Raw genomic sequence first — 19545 nt, forward strand, 5'->3', positions numbered from 1 at the left:
CATGTTGAGAAATAGTTAAATCAAATTTGAAATATCTCTTTTTATTAACTATTTAATTTAAACTATTTTTTTTCTCTATTAGCAGAAAACTATTAAACCTTATTAATGCTAGAAATTTTCTTTCTTGTAATAATGATATTAAATATAGGATTTTAAAATTTAATTTTTTATTCTTGACTTTCTGCCTTAATATTTATCTGGTTTTAAAGTTACCTTACTGCTCAGGCATTTTCTTTTTAAAGTTTAAATCAAATTTGGAGCCTCTGTCTGCTAGAAAATACTCTCATAAGTAAAGTATAAGTTGTAATATTGGTTCAAATCAGAATGAGATATTAAATATAGATATTTTTCCAAATTTCAATCTGGGTTTTAAGTGTCATTATTTCGGCAGTTAGCATAATGCCTCAACGATTATAGGTAAAATCAATGTACTCCATAAAGCATATTGGTTAATCAAGTTTTATTATTTATTTTTTTGTCTGATTTCATTAATATCGACGGCTTTATACAGTGAAATAAATGGAAAGAAATGTATATAAATTATTAATTTATAATTTTTTAACATAAGACACATAAATAGTGAACTTAAATGATTAAGAAAGATTTGTTCTGCCAAAAGTAATGAGAATAATTGTTTTTGTTTTTAAATTTTTTTTTTTGAATTTCGGATCTAAACAAAAGGAATTTACTTTTTATTTGATATCTATCTTCTAATAATAAATTGACTCTCTGTCTTTACAAATTTATGAGAGTGTTGAGCTTAAATAGAAATACCTACGATTACATTTATTCAGTGATTTTTTTAAAATAATTAAGTATTTGCCATTTTACTTAAAAATATTAAGTGTTTTATGTATAATATTGTTTATTATTTATATTAAATATTATTAATACTCTTTATGACAGTTTTAATAAACCATAAAATTAAAAAGTAAAAAATCTGTTTAAAATGTATTCAATTAAAATAAAAAGATTCTCTTTAAAGAAGACATGATCTTTAACCCTTTCGAGCCGACTGTCACATATATGTGCCAGCAAGAAACGCGCTCACTTCCCGACCGACACACCCGCGTGTCAGAGAGTTTTCTCGTTCACCCCCGACCGTCACTTATTTGTGCCAGCGTTTCGGAACGTTTTAAAAAATGAAATTTCTTCCAAAAGATGGCATTGTATGTCCATATGGTTTCAGATACATGTAGATTTGACCTTCTACTCAAGATGAAAGTACAGTCACGTGGTTTTTAGGGGAAGGAGTGGAGGGGGGGAGAATGTTTTATGAGGGCTCTTTAAATTAGCACGTGATATTTATTTACAGTAAGTAAGGGAGTTTTTTTTTCTCTCGCTACTTTCGATTTTCGGATTAGTTTTTAGTGGATAATTAGTTCTTGTAGGCTTGAATTTTTTTTCTTTTTACCGTTAGAATGTCGAAGCGTCGAAAAATTTTGACTGAGCTGGAAATAGAGGAAATTATGCAAAATATTTCAGATATTGATTCTGAAACAGATTCGGATAGTAGTGATAGTGACACTATAATGAAAATAAAATGTGTAAAATATACATTTAAGCAAGAAATAACTTAAGTAAATCAAGTATCCATAGAAATATATATAAAGCACATGTCACTTAAATACTCTACAGAACAATATTAAACAAAGCGCTGATATTTCGGTAATTTCATGGAATTAGGCTTAACATCGAAAAACCCTCCGGCCCTGGGGAGACACACGCTAGAGAGACTGCCGGCCTCAGCTGTAAGCGCGCTTTCGCGCTTTGCGTCGCGAAAGGGTTAACAACTTTAAAGAAAAAACCTAATTTTTTAAAATTGCTAGCTAGTCTTTTCATTGATTTCATTTTTATTTCAGGTATTCAACCCATGTGGTGATTTGCAACAACATGTAAGTAAAATCAAAACAAAATTTTTAATTTTTTAACATGTATTAGTTTTATTATTTATTTCATTATTAATTTTAAATGTGTTATTACTATTTACCAAATCTAGTTAGTAATCAAGTTATATTTGTAAAAATCTTTTTTTTCCCCTAACAAAATAATTAAAAAATTAGCATATTTCAAATATTTTATTTATGCTTCTCTAAATATACTAATTATTGTTACTATTCCAGAGCTTAGAATTGACAATTAGTATTTTAATGATACATTAGGTGTTTTTACTACACTCTTATTTTTAAGTCTTCAAATTTTTTAATTTGCTTGACAGCATTGCAAATAATGTCTCTGACATTTTACATGGTATATTGACTTTTTTTTAATTTGTATCAGGATTGTAACATTTAAAATACTTTGTTTTAAACATTTTGAAAACATTTAAAAATGTGTTTTAAACATGTTTTTTTTTGTTTAATTACTTCACCTTTGTTTTTCAAAATTAAAGGATAAGTGGCAAAAATCTTTTAGTTAGAAAAACAGTTTTATTTTTTGTTCAATAATAGTGTCTAGTTGTTTTCTAATTATAGTAACAGATGGCTCTAAAATGTCTACCAAACTATAAACTATGATAAACAAGTTTTTTTTCTTTTATTTGTATAATTTTTGTGAATGTTCTCAACATTTGGCTTCGTACATAGTAAAATTAGGAACCATTTGAGTTTTGCTAAGACTGCAAAGCTTGAAACCATATGCAAAGCTCTAAATTAATAATTTCATTTTTTTTCTTAAACAAGTGTGGTTTTGACTAAGGTTCTTTTAAATTTTTAAAAAAACAATAATAAGGATTTGTATGAAAAAATATTAGTGAAATTTAGAAGAAAAAAATTTTAACATGTTTTAAACTAAATAAAAAAAAGCATCTTTTAAAGAAACAAATGAACAAAAAAATATTTCCCCCCACTTTTGCTTTGTACTTAAATTTTTTTTAATGATTGACAAATATTCACCTACAATAATTAATATGCATTTCTCGTATGGAAAAGGAGAGCCAATAATTGGAATCTAAAACATTTGAAGCTATAAATTTAGATGTAAAAACCGTGTATAATAATAATTATTTGTGCGAATTATAAAGTTAATTTATTTCTTAGGAAAATATGGTTTCCTGCTCATCTGCTCCACCTAGCATGGTCCCCATGGCTACCGCTGTCTTCAATCAAGCTGGACAGCTTCAGCCTGGTATGATGACAATGCAAGATCCAAATTCAGGCGAGCTTGTAGTTGTTCAAAATATGAATGGAGGTGCTAATATGGATGAAAATGGAGCAAAAACTTTAATTAATCCTGGTCAGTGCATGATTCTTTTGAGTATATGAATATTAACTGTATTTAAACTTGTTTTATCTTGAAACCCCTGTCGCAGAACTTCTTCGGGCTGTCTGCGACATGCCTCTCTAATACTAATATCTTTCTGCAAGATACTTTTAAAAATGGCAAATATACATGTTACTAATTTAAAGTAACAGAAGCGTCAACTTCAAAAGAAAAAAATTGCTTTTCGGAAGAAAAAAAAATTTGAATATTTAATTTTTTTTTCTAATATTATGGCCAATATTCTGGCATTTTGTAAGGGTAAAACACAAATTTATTCCTTTTTCGCATTTTGTAAATCATCATCACATTAAAAAAAAATAATTAAAAAGTCGTGAAATCCGTAGCAGTAACGTCCAAAAGAATAAGAAAAAAGATCGACAACGAAATCAAGGGGAATTTGAATCTTCGGAAAGGGATCACATTTCGGGATTCAGTTGTTACTATAAATAATATCTTATTAAAATTATAGGATTTTAAAAACTGTGGAAATCAATAGTAATAACTACATAAAAAATGGAATGAAAATTTTCGCAGAAAGGAAAACTGAAATTTTTTTATTTCCAAAATTAAAAATCTTTCTGCAAGAATTCTGTTACATTCTGTGACAATGTCAGTATATCACCACGGGGCTTGAAACCTGTATCAGGTATCTTTTACGTACATAATATAATGGTTAAGGTGGGTCATAACTGCTAATGCTAAATATTGTTGTAACTTCTATGCTTCAAAACAATATCTAGTTCAAATCTTTGTTTCGAAGAATGTGTATAATTTTAGGCTGGTATTTAAACACGAGAAATAAAACCACTCTTGAAATGCTTGTCACATTTCAAGAGTCTTTTTCATAATGTAACAGGAAACTAACAGAACTGTAATAGGAAACTAAAATGAAAACAGAAAAATTTGGTTCAATGTTAAATTGGTTTTCTCATTTTAGGAGCTATTGTAATTTATAAGTTTTTTTGATTAATATGATAACACAATTAATGTTGTCAGATTTGCTGTTTTACATTATCAATAACTGTTAGGTTTGTCTTTTTTACTGATATGCTGGCAGAAAATTATATCCACTATTAATAATCCTCTCCCTTCCCCACCAGAAAATAAATGAGTGAGTAAAAAGTCTAGTTTCTATACAACTAAACAATTGGTTAAAAATGTATTTTTCTTATTTGTTGTTTTTTCCTGTTATGAGTTGAAGATAAAATAAGCCTGGTCAAAAACATCTATAGTTTGTCTACAGTAAGAACTCCCCTTGCCACAAAGTCTGAGGCCGCCTGCTGCTATGAAAACAAGAATAGCACATTTCAGGAAGGGTAGCTTCTCTTCACTCTATGGCTAACACGATCGAAGAAAAACATTCCTTTTTTCTTGTCGACCTGAGCCAAAACCTGTCCTAAACAATGACCCCACACCCCTACTTGAAATAGTTATACATTGCCATAGTCATAGACGAATGGCTAGGGGAGCTCTTACTTTAGACAAACTATGCCCCCTTCTCCAATTTTAAAGATGTTAAATATTATCCAAAAATTTCTCTGTCCTAGTAATAGAAATTCAGAAAATATGTTAAGAGGTGTATCCCCCATAAAATAGCTTGTTATAGTTTGTCTAAAATAAGAACTCCCCCAGACACTCGTCTGGACTTATGGCAGTGGTTTAAAGAGTTAAAATGTTTCTTTTTTTTTGTTGCTAACTTTCTTTGTATCATATAAATTCAGAAACTAAAATTTTTTGATGATTTTTATTGAATTTTAGGTTCTCTGTCTAACTCAATGATGGCAAAATTTGGTAATGCTCAAGCCGGTGCAGGCATGCTTCCACACATTGCTAATGGTGGACAAGTTATTACATCTGCTCAGCTGCCCCCTGGGATGATGAGTATTGCAGGATTACCACAAGTTGCTGCATTAGGGGGACTTAATGGCATACCTAATATAAATGTTATGAATCAACTGCAACAAGCACAGCTAATGCAACAGCAGCAGCAAGGAGGTGCTACAGCTTGCGTTACGAATCCCCAAATGCAGGCTGCTTTACCGCAGGGAATGGTAGCTGTAAATGGGCAACAGGGTGCTGTACAGCAAGTATGTTTCTATAACTATACAAACTTGTTAATTTCTTATAAATATTTGATATAAGTTTTTTTTCTGAACTTTTTATTTTGTACTGTAAGAAATTAAATAGTAACAAAACTAGTCTTATATTTTTTGAATATTGTTTTTTAAAATCTTCATGATCTTTGAAATCTTTTAATTTTCTCTAATTTATTTATGCCTCTTCAATTTAAAAGAATATTTAGTTTGTTTGAATTCATATTGCAGATCTAGAGAGAACTTTAAATAAATACTCTTTGCTTAGCCAAAAACAGCTCTTATAAATTTTCTTTAGCTTTATCCTGAACTAAAATGTTGAATTTTTGATTTAGAAATATTTAACTAAAATTTACAATAAAAATTGAAGCAAGAAAATTTCTTATTTTATATATGTGTTGTAACCTTTTTATTTAATTTAATTATTAATTTACTCTTAAGTAATTATAAAATTTTATTTTTCAAACATGCCAATTTCCCCCCCTCTAAATAGAGATGGCATTAAGACAATTAAAATAAGATTTACTTTTTTTTAAATCTTAAATCAACACTTCCAAAAATCCTTTTCCCCCCTTTTACATGTTTCAAAAAAATTCCTATTAGTATTCAAATCCATCGCTGGGTCCGACGATAACTCAGAGTCACAAAATTCTCAATATAATAAAAATAAAAGTTCTCAAAAATCTCATAAGCGGACTGTAATAATTAAACACCACTTTATTAACACAAGTCAATTAGAGAAACGCTGTTTTCACACATCCGAGCTCTTCGGATTCATAAGATACACTAATTTTTCATAGATGGCGCTTCTGGCGTCAACATATCGCCGGGCGTTGAATGACGCAGCATTCAACAAAATAGAAATAAAAACAAAACAAAATAAAAAACAAACCAAAAAAATACAAATATATAACAATAAAACATAAACATATATCAACACAATTTTTAATTAACATGAGGCAAAGTTACTAATTTAATTACTGGCCTTTTAAATGTACCATTTTTATCTTTAAGAGTTACAACTCTGGTTCTGTTATCCTTACCTGGATGAGTTTTGATAACCCTTGCTAAATTCCATTTTAAATAACAATACACATCTGGATTTTTTACTAATACTAAATCACCTTCTTTTATATCTATGTTACCCTTGTACCATTTAGGTCTATTTAAAAGCTTATTAAGATACTCTACTGACCATCTTTTCCAAATATGTTGAGTCATTTTTTGAACCAATTGCCATCGGCTAAGACGATTCATTGGAACCTCAGTATAGTTAGGTTCAGGTATTGCTACTAAAGTAGAACCAATAAGAAAATGAGCAGGTGTTAGTGCTTCAACATCATTTGGATCACTTGAAAGAGGACAGAGTGGTCTAGAATTTAAGACTGCTTCAATTTGAACTACGAAAGTTAAAAATTCCTCGTAACTTAAGATTGTTTTTCCAACTACTCGTTTAAGGTGATATTTCAGAGACTTTACACTTGATTCCCATAATCCTCCAAAATGTGGAGTAGAAGGGGGATTAAAATACCATTTAACTCCTTCATTAGTCATAAAATTTTCTATTTCCTTTTTACTCTCACATTTAAATAGTAATTTAAGATATAACTTTAATTCTCTATTTGCACCTATAAAATTTCGGCCGTTATCACTAAAAATCTCAGAAGGTTTGCCTCTTCTAGATACAAATCTTTTAAAAGCAGCTAAAAATGCAGCTGTTGTTAAATCATTCACTATTTCAAAGTGTACAGCTTTTGTTGTGAAACAAACAAAAACACAAATAAATATCTTTTTTACCTGTTTACTTCTACCAATAAAGCTTTTAACTACAAATGGTCCACAAAAGTCAAGTCCAGTTCGAGAGAAGGCTCTAGAAATGGTTACTCTAGCAGCTGGTAAGTCAGCCATTTGCTGTGGTTTAGACCTAGAACTTACCTTTTTACACACAATACAATTTAAGACAATTTTTCTAACAACATTTCTTGCTGAAACAATCCAAAATTTTGATCTTATAAGAGATAATGTAGTTTCTGCACCTGCATGAAAATAAAGAATATGAAAATAATTAATCACTGTTGAAGTAAAATTATGTTTGGTAGGCAGAACCATTGGATGTTTTTGAGATTCACTTAAGTCACTGTTTTGAAGTCTGCCACCAACTTTCAGAATTCCATTTTCATCTAGAAAGGGACACAAATTTAAAAGTTTACTATTGTTAGGTATTGGTAAGACTTTTTCCAAACACTGAATTTCAGTCACAAATGAAGTACGTTGAACGTTTCTTACAACACACAACAAAGCTTGAGAAAGTTCACTTGTTGTCAACGTTCCATGGGTAGGATGCAATGGATTCAAAGAATTATGCAAGAATCTCTTGCACCAAGCCACAATTCTTAAGATTTTCATGTAAGAAGAACATTCATTAATAACACTTAGAGGCTCAAATGTGTTAATTAGGGCACAAATTTCACTAACTACTGGTGGTTTTAATTCTCGAAGAAACAGTTCATCAGACTCTACAGATATATTATCCGTGCAATCATCTACTGACGATTGTTGCAGAAATAGAGGGCCACTCCACCACAAGTCACATGTTTTAAGTCTCAATGGATCGATACCTCTGGAAACGAGGTCGGCAGGGTTCTGTTTTGAAGCAACATGATGCCACTGTTCACTCACAGTTAATTTTTGGATTATAGAGATTCTATTGGCAACAAAAGTCTTTAGGTCTCTACACTCTTTTCTCATCCACGCCAGAACGATAGTACTATCTGTCCAGTAACAAGTTTTAGAAACCTCTAGCTGCAGGGCACTTAATACTTTCCTCATTAGTTTCACCAACAAAACTGCTGCGCAGAGCTCTAGTCTAGGTATTGAGACACACTTCAGAGGAGCTACTCTGGATTTACTGATAAGTAGCTTTGTTTTTGAATCACCAAGAGAGTTGATGGATTTAGAATAGATTACTGCACCATACGCCATTTCTGAGGCATCGGAAAATCCATGTAATTCTACGATGAGAAATTGTTCACTGAGAATCCATCTTGGGACACTGATTGAGTTCACTGCACTCAAGGAATTAAGGAAACTGTGCCATTCGGCGCTTTCTTTAACTGGAAGAGCATTACACCAATCCAATTTTAATAACCACAGTTTTTGTAAGAACACTTTAGCTCTAGTGATGATTGGTCCCAACAAACCAAGGGGATCAAAAATTCGTGCGATTTGAGAAAGCACTGTTCGTTTAGTAAAAACCTCACTTTGATCAATTATTACATTAAACCCAAAACTGTCTTGTTGTGGTTTCCAAAGCACACCTAATGTTTTAGTTTCATTAGTAAATGAATAACTCGATTCATTAGTTTCATCACGGAGAAGGAATTTGTTATTAGCTGACCATTTATGAAGCTCCATTCCTCCCTTTTCTAACAACGATATAAGCTGTTGTTGAATGTCTCTTGCTTGTTTTAAACTCTCTGCACCGGAGACTATATCATCCATATATACATCATGTAACAACACAGTTGATGCTAATGGGAAGTCTCTTCCTTCATCTCTGGCTAACTGCTGCACTGTCCTAGTTGCCAAAAAGGGAGCACTTGTTGTGCCATAGGTAACAGTAGACAGTTTATACACTTTCACTGGATCATTAATCTCTGCCTTAAATAAAATTCTCAATAAATCTCTTTGGCTATGATCTACAAGTATCATGCGATACATCTTTTTGATGTCAGCAACAAAGGCAAATTGATGTTTTCTAAACCTAAGCATGATGCACAATAAATCATCCTGAATTATACCTCCGTTGTACTGTAAACAATTTAATGATTTTCCAGTAGAAGTTAATGCACTTGCGTTAAACACAACTCTCAAAGGGGTACTTTTGGATTCAGGTCTAAACACGCAATGATGAGGAATATAATACTGCACATCTGGTTCTTCAGACTCTTGTACTTCCTCCATATGACCCATATTTAAATACTCTAACATAAATGCTTTGTAAAGTTCACAAAATTGAGGTTCTCTAACAAGGCGATTCCATAACGAATTCAAACACTTTACAGCTTTTTTCTTAGATTCACCCAGACACGACGGATCTTCTCTAAAGGGCATTTTAACAACATATTTTCCACTCTCCGTTCTTGAATAATTTTCAAGAAAATGCTCTTCACAAATTTCAGCTTCTTTAGTTTTAGAAATTTCAGACTCTCTCTCTACATCTTCTATTTCCCAAAAAGTTTTTAATGTTTTTTCTAACTCATAATTATCTGTAACGAGCCCACAATGTATTTTATTTTCGTTTTTAGTCGGAAGACTCCCTCTGACAATATACCCGAAAACGCTATTTTGTAATCTTAAATTTGTATCCTGAAGGAAAATTTGACCCGATTTTAAGATTTCATAAAAGTGTTCTGCTCCTAACAACAAATCAATAGGACTCGGAATAAAGAATTTTTCATCTGCTAGTTTAATATTATTTAGCGATAGAATATTTATATCAAGAGGATTAGCTGGTGTAAGCTCTGTAATTTTAGGAATTACTAAAAAATTTAAGTTTAAATCAAAACTCTTATCTCTATTTAAAATAGTAGCATTAACTTTCGATTTTATGCTCAGAGACATATTATTTATTCCCGATACAGTTATATTTGTACTTGACCTATTTAAACTAAGAGAATCTGCTAACCTTTTACTCATAAAATTAGAATTCGCTCCCACGTCTAATAATCCTCGAACTTCAAAACACTTATTTGATTCATCTTTAATCACACAAACAAAAGTGCTGAGTAAGACTGTTTTTAATTCCTTTCCCATTGTAGCAGAAGAAAATATATTTTCCCCACCCTCACAGACGACAGGCGTCTCATAATTCACAGGCATTTGGAAAATTGGTGCGGAAGAATTCAAGGACGATTGAATGTTCCTATTTTCATTACACATTTGATTCGAAACTATTTCTTTATTTATTTTTTGCTCTCGCGGAAAGTGAAGAGAAATATGATGCCTTTTTCTGCAAATACTACAAGAGATTTTGTTTCTACACTCACTTACTTTATGATTATTTAAACAGTTAAAGCATAAATATTTCGATTTAACGAACTCAACTCTGTCACTTACAGACATATTTTTATAAATAGTACATTTATACAAAGGATGAATTTCATCACATAAAATACATTTAGTATTTTTTACATCCGTTAGAAACACTTTTGACATAGTTTTCGAATTATTTTTATAACTCATTCTAGCATTATCAACTACGGGTTTCCCCCTAGAAGTATAGAATAAATCAATCTCCTTAGCTAATTCTACAGGTTTAAACCAAGAACTTGCTTGTCTTACATTTATAAAGCACATAACCTCTCTATCAAGTGTTTGATTAATTTTATCAGATACTATTAATTGCTTCAAAGTTTCGTAGTCAGTTACATTTTTTAACTTTAAATAATATTCCCAACTCGTTATTAATCTAGACGCGAACTGCACGTACGTTTCACTAGACATTTTTTGCGCTTTCCTAAAATTCTCTAAACAGATTTGGGGGGATGGCTCGAATTCTCTCAAAACTATAGTTTTAACTTTAGAATAATCTCCTAATTCGTCATCTTTAATGTATGTAATTACATTTGTGGCTTTTTCCCCTAACAGATTGAGAAGAATCTCAGCTTTACATTTCTCAGGGACATTTTTTGAAATAAAAGCTCTTTCTAATGACGAAAAGAAATATCCCCATCCTTCTGGTCTATTAGGAATTTTAAGAGTTAAAGTCCTCACACTTTTAATGAGAGAGTCTAAAGTTTCTACACTTTCGTTTTTTACACTATCAACAGGTAGTTCACTTTTAGATTCGATTCGCAATTTAGCGAGCTCAAGTTCCGATTTCACTCTTTCAGTTTTTAATTTTTCAATTTCAATTAATCGGATTTCATCACTTTTTCTTTCTTCGATTATGTTATTTGCTAACTCTTCAACTAACTCAGCGTTATTTTTATACGTATCAGAACTCTGAATTGCTGCCATTAGATCAACTATAGTTTTCAGATTAGAAATGTTTACATTAAGCTCGACAGCTAGCCGAACATAGTCCTCTTTTTTAGCACTTTTAAACATATTGAATTTCAATAACTAAATAATAAATCACGTACCTTTTATTAGGTATATTATCCACTAAATTTCACTACTGATAACTCCGGCTCGACGGACCAACAAATGGGTCCGACGATAACTCAGAGTCACAAAATTCTCAATATAATAAAAATAAAAGTTCTCAAAAATCTCATAAGCGGACTGTAATAATTAAACACCACTTTATTAACACAAGTCAATTAGAGAAACGCTGTTTTCACACATCCGAGCTCTTCGGATTCATAAGATACACTAATTTTTCATAGATGGCGCTTCTGGCGTCAACAATCGCAATATGTGTTATGTTGTTATAAATTCTGGTAAAATTGTAAAATGTTAAAAAAAGCTTTTAATTGTAAACATGTTAAAAAATAAATTGTTTAGTTAGTTGAAAAGATTTTTTTTAAACAAAGGAAACAAATTTACTGTAAAATTAAACCAGGTTGTTACGACTTTTATTTCTTTAAAAAAATTATTGATTATCGATATCTTACATTTTTAAGTTGTGCTGTTTTTGTGCCATTTTTCTCATCAAGCATGAAATCAAGCATGATCTACTTTTTCCTTTCTAATTTTTTGTTAATGCCCTAGTTGATCTTAAGACTTTTATTATTTGGAGATGAACTAGATTTTGACTAAGGCTGAGAACTAGGTGGCAAAGAGAAGGCTCATCTCTCCCTCATTAGTCGGCGTACGACAGACGCGTGGGGGAAGTGAGGCAAGTCTTAAGGGGTCAAGTAGAGATTTTAAAAGAAATGTTTCCTGTTTCAATGTCATTGCTTTTCTTTTACATTACGCATACTATATCGCGAGCATTACTGTATCATATCATAAAAGATAGTGCATATATAGTTTTTTTATTTATTTATTTATATTTTTGTATGATGTGACTTTAATTATTAATATTACTGAGGAGTTTTAAAGTTATTAACTATTCATTATTTTAATTCAATACTAGTTTTTATTTATTTATTTATTTATTTATTTTTTTTTTTTTTTGTATAACTATGTTTGTTCTATTGAAGAAAAAAGAATCAAAAAATAGCTGAAATGATAAAATAAGTTTAATATACATACTGCAACCTCCATATTTCTCTGAAATAAAGGAAGTTTGTGCGCAATGCTTACTGCAATCTCAGAAACGTAATATATTTTTCGTTGAACAAGCAATTTAAAAAATAATGTGAATAACTATTAATACTGCTTTTGAATTTGAAACAGTTACTTAATATTTATTATTTTAAATCGATACGTTGAGTGACAATAGTTTTTTATTCTTGTATAATCATTTCCTATTGAAGAAAAAAGTAACATAAAAAAGCTGAAATGATGGAAAAAATTAACTGTACATAGCAAAACTGCCAGATTTCTCTAAAATAAAGGAGGTTAGTGCGCAATGATGATCGCTCTCTTTGAATCGCAATATGTTCATTAATGAAACGATTTAACAATAATGTTAATTTAATTATTAATTTTGCTTTAGAATTTTAAATAGTTATTTACTATTCATTATTTTAATTAATAAGTTGAGAGAACATAGGAAATTTTTTTGTAAAATCATTTACTGTTTAAAAAAAAAGTAGCAAAATTTACCTGAAATGATAAAATAAATTTAATGTGCGTAACGTAACTGCCGTATTTCGCTAAAATAAAGGTAGTATGTGCGCAATGCTGATCGCACTCTCAAAATCGCAACATATTTTTCGTTAATGAAGCTGTTTAACAATAACGTGAATTCAACTATTAATATATTGCTTAAGAATTTTAAACAATTATTTATTATTTTAATTTTTTAATTGTGTATATATATATATATATATATATATATATATATATATATATATATATATATATATATATATATATATATATATATATATAAGAGAGAGAAATAAAACAAAATAAGTTAACAGAAAGTAATTATTAATTTGTAGGGAAATAAATGTGGCATGTGCGTAGTACTTATTTTGCGAAACTTTGTACAACAATGTATAAATAATCATTGTTAAACTCACAAAAAAGTACTTATAATTGCAATAATTTTCAAATTCAGAAGACTCGTAATCCATAATGAGTTTTAAAAAAGAGGGAGAATAAAATATCGCTGAAGTTTAAACACAAATGGTTAGAAACCTTTCAAACGGTATGGTATATATAGTTAGTTTCTAGAGTGTGTAGAAAGCTTCCCTGTCTACCAGTGTTATTTTCTACAATGGTAATCCTAAATAGGGGGGGGGGGAGATGTTCACACCTGTAACACTTTAACATTAGCAAGTTGTGCCTGAAGAGAAATGCAAACAAAACTACATGAAACAATGTTCTTTGAAATACTGAAAGTGATAGAATGGGCTACACCTGGACAGGAAACAGGTCATCAGGATCCTTACTAGTTAATTATACTATGCTAGCTAGATAGGGATATTTCTTGGTAACCATTTTAAAGCATGATTAGTCAATACTAGACATTCTATGTTCACAAAGGCACAGATTGTGGGAAAATTGCATTTTAGAGATAATATGATACTAATGGTACTTAATCTTGTATAAATGATACTTATTCTTAACATCAAACAGAATTATTGACTGATCATTATTCTAATTTATAAGTTGATTAAACATAGTAATTATGTAGAATCATTTCCTATTTAAAATAAGTAACAAAAATTAAATGAAATGATAAAATTCACGCAACAATTATTAATTATTTTTAAATAATAAGTAACGGTCAATTTAAAACCAAAACAGTCTTATTGCAATATATATATATAATTGAAAATTAAAATGCTATTGATGCTCTTAAGCGTTGGGTTTTCGCTAAAATTTATGTATTTATTTTCTTAACTTTGAAAAATAATGTTTTTGTTTTCAATTGCGAGTTACTTATTATTTAAAAATAAATGTAATAGTTCTAAAATGATCAGTTTTCTTATTGATTGAAAATTTTTCGCTATCTATCTATCTATATGTATATTTATATATCTATCTATCTATATATAAAATCTGAATTGACAAAATAAGTTAACAGAGCGTAGTTATTAAATTGTCTGGGGGAAATAAAGGCGGCCCCCCGCACAATGGTCGATAAATTTTGTGGCTTACAATTACAAGGGACTGTCCCGAGTATATTTTACATTCCTTTTATTTTTATACAAAACGTAATAATAGTAAAAAAGTTATGACAATTCAAAGATTACTATTCTTATAAAGAAAATAGAACAGGATAAAAAAAATACAGTTAAATAGGAGAAAAACTCATGGGTAAACATAACTTTTATTATTTTTAAGCTATTACGAGTATTAGTATGCGTTCATTATTTCGTCTATAAATGCCTATTAATGCTTAAATAAGATAGCGAACAATTTTTAATCCATAAGAAAACTGATCATTTCAGGACTATTAAATTTATTTTTAAATAATAAATAATGCGGAGTTTAAAATCAAAACACTCCTATTACAAAATTAAAAAAATAAAAAAAGACATTTTTACGAAATCACAGTGCTTATAGAACCAATAGCATTTTAATTTTCTATGTTCCCTAAAAATCACTCCCTTTAATGACCCCGTCCGAGGAGTCTGTCGAGGCACACGTAGGCACAAGCCATTTTACATGCAGAAAGGTAGACCCCCTGGCCGGCTGTGGTCAATGGCGCGTGGCATCCATGTCTAATTGGTTGATATCCATGTCTAATGAGGGAGGGCTTTCCTTCAACTTTGCCACCTAGTTCTCAGCCTTATTGATACTTTTTATTCATTTCTACTGCGATGGCTCAGTGGTTAAGGCTATGAACTGTCGTTGTGAAATATTGGAGTTTGATCCCCAGTTTTTCAAAATTCTTTCCCATCTCCATCATAGTTGGCCAGACAGCCCAATCTGAATCTATGCCTTCCTCTGAAGATTTCCAGGGGACTGCCTAGGTTTTTCTGAGAGGTACCTATTTTGTGAAAATTTAGACGTAATTTGTGAAAAATTAAAAATTATATTAAAAAATCAACACAAAAATATGGTAAAATTATGGATTTATCGTTTCTTAAGGGATACAAAAATAAATTTTAAGAAAAAGTATTTTGTGAAACTACCGTTTTTCCTTAAGTTGAATTTGTGAAACTACCGTTTTTCTTAAAGTTGAATTTGTGAAGGTACAACGAAACGGTAGTAAATTCGACCTGGACAGACCCCTGATTTCTCTATAAGGACTTCCCAATTTAACTTCGATCTCCAATTCTATTAATTAATTGCAAGAAAATCATCCGAGACTTCCCCGAGTCAGCCCATCTGAATCGAGGCTTTCCTGTTCCAGTGGATCTAAGAAAGCAGTATCTTTTTTATTGTATTTTCATCACTCATTCAAATAACGTGGGTCATCCAGTTCATTCTATTTATTTATTTGTATTTAATAATGTTGGGATTGCCTATGAACATTGTATTCTATTTTATTTATAAATTTTGTATAAATCTTTCCCATTCATTAAAAAAAAATTTTAAGACCTGTAATTTGTTGCATTTTAGTAAAAAATTTTGATTTTGATAGAAAGATATTTCGCCAATTTTTATATGAAAAAAAATTATAAAGGAATTTAAAGAATTTAAAAATTATTATTTTTATTCCATTAGAAAGAAATTTGAAGTCAAATGATATATTGATATATTACATATTGTATTTTGCACTAATATTTTTTGTATTTTATTCATTTTTTAATGAGAGTTTTTTCTTTTTTAGCATCAAGTTGGAAATACACCTCAGTTCATTTTAGCTGCAGGACAGCCTGTTCAAGGTATTCAAGGTGCACAATTACTTATACCTACATCTTCAGGTGAAGATTGCTAAAACATTTTAGTCAATTATTTCTTAAGAAAAGATATATATATATATATATGTATAATATAAATATTATTTCGATTATAACATTTTAAACTTTTATTTACCTGTTTATTTTATATTTTTAAGGTGTAGCTACGCAGCAAGTGATAACGATTCCCGTCTCTCAGTTAGCGGGAAATCAAATCGTTCAATTGGTTGCTTCCAATGGCCAGATTTTCACAACCACACTTGCCAATCTTCAAGCGCTCTCTCAGCCGGTACCTGTTCCTGGTGTTCAAAATCCCAACATGGCTGGTAAATAAATTTGCTTTTTTTATGAATACATTAAACAGGGCGCATAGCGTTTTTAAAAAGTGCTTAAAGGTGCTTATTTTTTTTTCGTTTTTTAGAAGCACTTAAAGGTGCTTTTTTCATTGGGTGTTTTTAAAAAATGCTTAATTTTTCCTTATTGAAAATGAAATTTTTTTTACCATTTCAATTCCCGCCACTTATTACGCAAAAGTGTGCTTTTCACATTGTTCTATTTAACGTTTTCGCAACTTATTCAACCACAATTCATTTTGGCCTACCGTCGGTCCATAGCGTATGAAAGCGCCAATAATTTTACTTGTTTGATGAAATACTTGCGAATCCGTATGTTCGTCGACTGAGCTAGGTTCGATGAGATTATTGCACTGTCATGTGCAACTCTGCTGCATTTTGCAAGCTATTCTATATTTCAGGCTTCATTTTCCACAGTCTGATATCAAACCAAAAATCCTCTTGATCTTTTTTTACTGGCTAATATAATAAAAAAAAGAGTTCTTTGTCAGAAACTAGTTATTTTATCAAGATCATGTAAAGTCTTTGAAAATTATTTTGCATTTTGTTAGTATATGTAGTGTTTAAAAATATTTCTTAAATGCTTAAAAAGTACTTAAAAGGTGCTTATTTTTTGTTGAAAAATTTGGCTACACAGCCTGAAAAATATGCCTAGTAAAATTTTTTATTCTTTAGTAAAAAATATATTTGCAGGTAATCCTCAAACTGTTCAATCTCATCCTATGCTTGCTCCAGGTTTTCCTTCTAATATGCAGGGTCAAATATCTTCAGTTCCGCAGATCTTCACAAATGCTGCTGGTCAGCTGGTATCTCTTGGACCTCAAGTAAGATAATTAAAGTGAAATTTAATTATATTTATAAATCATATTAAATTAGGAGGTGTACATGGTTATTACTTATTTAATAACCTAATCTAAAAAATCAATCTATATGTATATATATATATATATATTTGTTATTCAGATTTAGCTTGTGTAAGATACAGATTATGCTTATTTAAATATAGTCAAAGATGTTTTAACCTATCATTTTATTTTTAAAAAATTTTTTGTTAATTTTTCTTAAACAATTGTTTTGTTAGAGAATTTAAATTTTCAAATTTTAAAAATAATGTGAAAACTCGTAAAATACCTACTATGTGGCTGTACAACAGAATTCCACATTTCTTTTATAATATTGGAGTCCGTAACTGTGACTTCTATTAACTTTAATAATTTAATAAAATGCTAGAATTTTCCTAGATCGAGATATTTTCAAAACTTCAAGCAGTCTGGGTTTTTGAGGTCATGCTGTATAAATGACAAATGTACAATAACTTTATTTTACATTGTATTGAAAATTATTTTATTTTTTTATTGTAGATTATTGCTCATCCAATGATGAGTGGAAATCCGAACAGTATAATGATGAATCAACAGATGGCTGCTGCTACTCAGTTGCAGCAAGTACCACAACCTGATGATAAAGGACAAGTGGCTACCGTCTCATCTTCACAACCAACACCTATAAACCGAATTCAGGTGATTATTACTCTTGTGTATATATGTGAAATTATGGGTAATTGAATCTCGGGGGCATATCAGTTTTGTAGTAACCATGAAAATATATAAATATTACTTTGCTTCAATAAAATACTTTACAAACATTTGAGCACGTATAATATCTAAATTTTAATCTATTTCCATAAAACCTGTGCAATTTCTATTATATTGGGAAGTATGGATGCAAAGAATATTGCATTTGCTGAATATGGGATATTCATTATCCTACGACAGTATTTTTTCATCTTTCTTTTCTCTTTAATGTTGGGAGATGACACTAATATTTTTTTGTTCATATTTTTATCTATCTCTTTTAAATAACCTTTTAATTTCAAGTCAGTATATAATTTAATTCACAAGACAATATTAATAATGCTTTTTAATAAATATGATCATATAATAATTAAAATATATTTATTATTAGACCCGTATGAAGTCGATGTCACGTGCTAGATTTGTAAAAAGTGCTTAATATATTATTATTTGATATTTGTACCATTTGTTAGCAGTTAGTAATTTGTTATTTCAGTGTTGCTAAAAAAATTTGTTAGAGACCATTATTTTATTGCAATATTTTTTTTAACAATATAGCTAGCAACTATACTAATATTTGATAAGATTTCTGATTTTACATGATTTTAAAAACCATAATGGTTGGAAGCAATGGTTTAATATAATATGCATAGTTATGCGTATATCTGTGAATCTATTCAAAGCAGGGTTCGTGATTTTTTTGATTTTTTTAGAAAAAATCAAAAAAGTCAGATTTTTTTGATTTAAATCGGATTTTTTTGATTTAAATCAGATTTTTTTGATTTTTATTCAAATACACTGTAAGAACTTTGATTTATGACAAAAAAAAAACTTTATAAATGTTTAATTAAAATTAAATTAATATTAAAATTGTATTATAAGAATATTTTAGAAGCTCTAACTACCTAAAACAATTTTTCATTATAGTTCATAGCTTTGAATGCATAGCAACTATTTTGAAACAAATGCATGATTGAAATTTAAAGACTAGATGAAATAGAGAATTTAAGGAACACTTTAACTATAAAACAAAGTTTCAATTACCAAATCATAATTTTAATTTAAAATTGTGATTTCTTTTTTTTTCTCTCTTTGTTTTTTAAAATGACTAAATAAATGTAACAGATTGTGTTTATAAATGTAGTCATTCATCAAAAAATAAATAAATATTTAATCTATATATTTTTATATTAAAATATTCGTTTTTAATCCTATATCAAAACAGATAAGTTAAGCTAAAAAAAAAATTTTAAAAAATCTATGTACTCATTGAAATTTTTTTTTCACAAAATTTCTTTATAGAAAATCTGATAATGTCAAAGATACTGTAAACATATTATGAGAAAAA

At 29.6% G+C, this 19545-nt stretch overlaps 1 protein-coding gene across 29 annotated transcripts in view; it reads left to right on the forward strand.

Annotated features, from left to right (window-relative positions):
• Positions 1–19545, forward strand: part of pdm3 (POU-domain protein pdm3) — a 41681-nt gene that overhangs the window by 4683 nt on the left and 17453 nt on the right. For 20 of the 29 annotated variants that reach the window (XM_043049441.3, XM_021147444.4, XM_043049438.3 and 17 more), the window contains 7 exons: positions 1863–1895; positions 3039–3234; positions 5020–5348; positions 16201–16294; positions 16429–16596; positions 17317–17447; positions 17985–18143. In XM_043049441.3, the coding sequence (XP_042905375.1) occupies positions 1863–1895; positions 3039–3234; positions 5020–5348; positions 16201–16294; positions 16429–16596; positions 17317–17447; positions 17985–18143 (1110 nt within the window). The remainder of the gene's footprint in view (positions 1–1862; positions 1896–3038; positions 3235–5019; positions 5349–16200; positions 16295–16428; positions 16597–17316; positions 17448–17984; positions 18144–19545) is intronic. The other 9 variants (XM_043049440.3, XM_071186366.2, XM_071186364.2 and 6 more) reach the window with 2 other exon arrangements.

Source organism: Parasteatoda tepidariorum, chromosome 9, assembly GCF_982258835.1.
Source record: "Parasteatoda tepidariorum strain Cologne lab strain chromosome 9, Ptep-v5.0, whole genome shotgun sequence".
Taxonomy (NCBI): domain Eukaryota; kingdom Metazoa; phylum Arthropoda; class Arachnida; order Araneae; family Theridiidae; genus Parasteatoda; species Parasteatoda tepidariorum.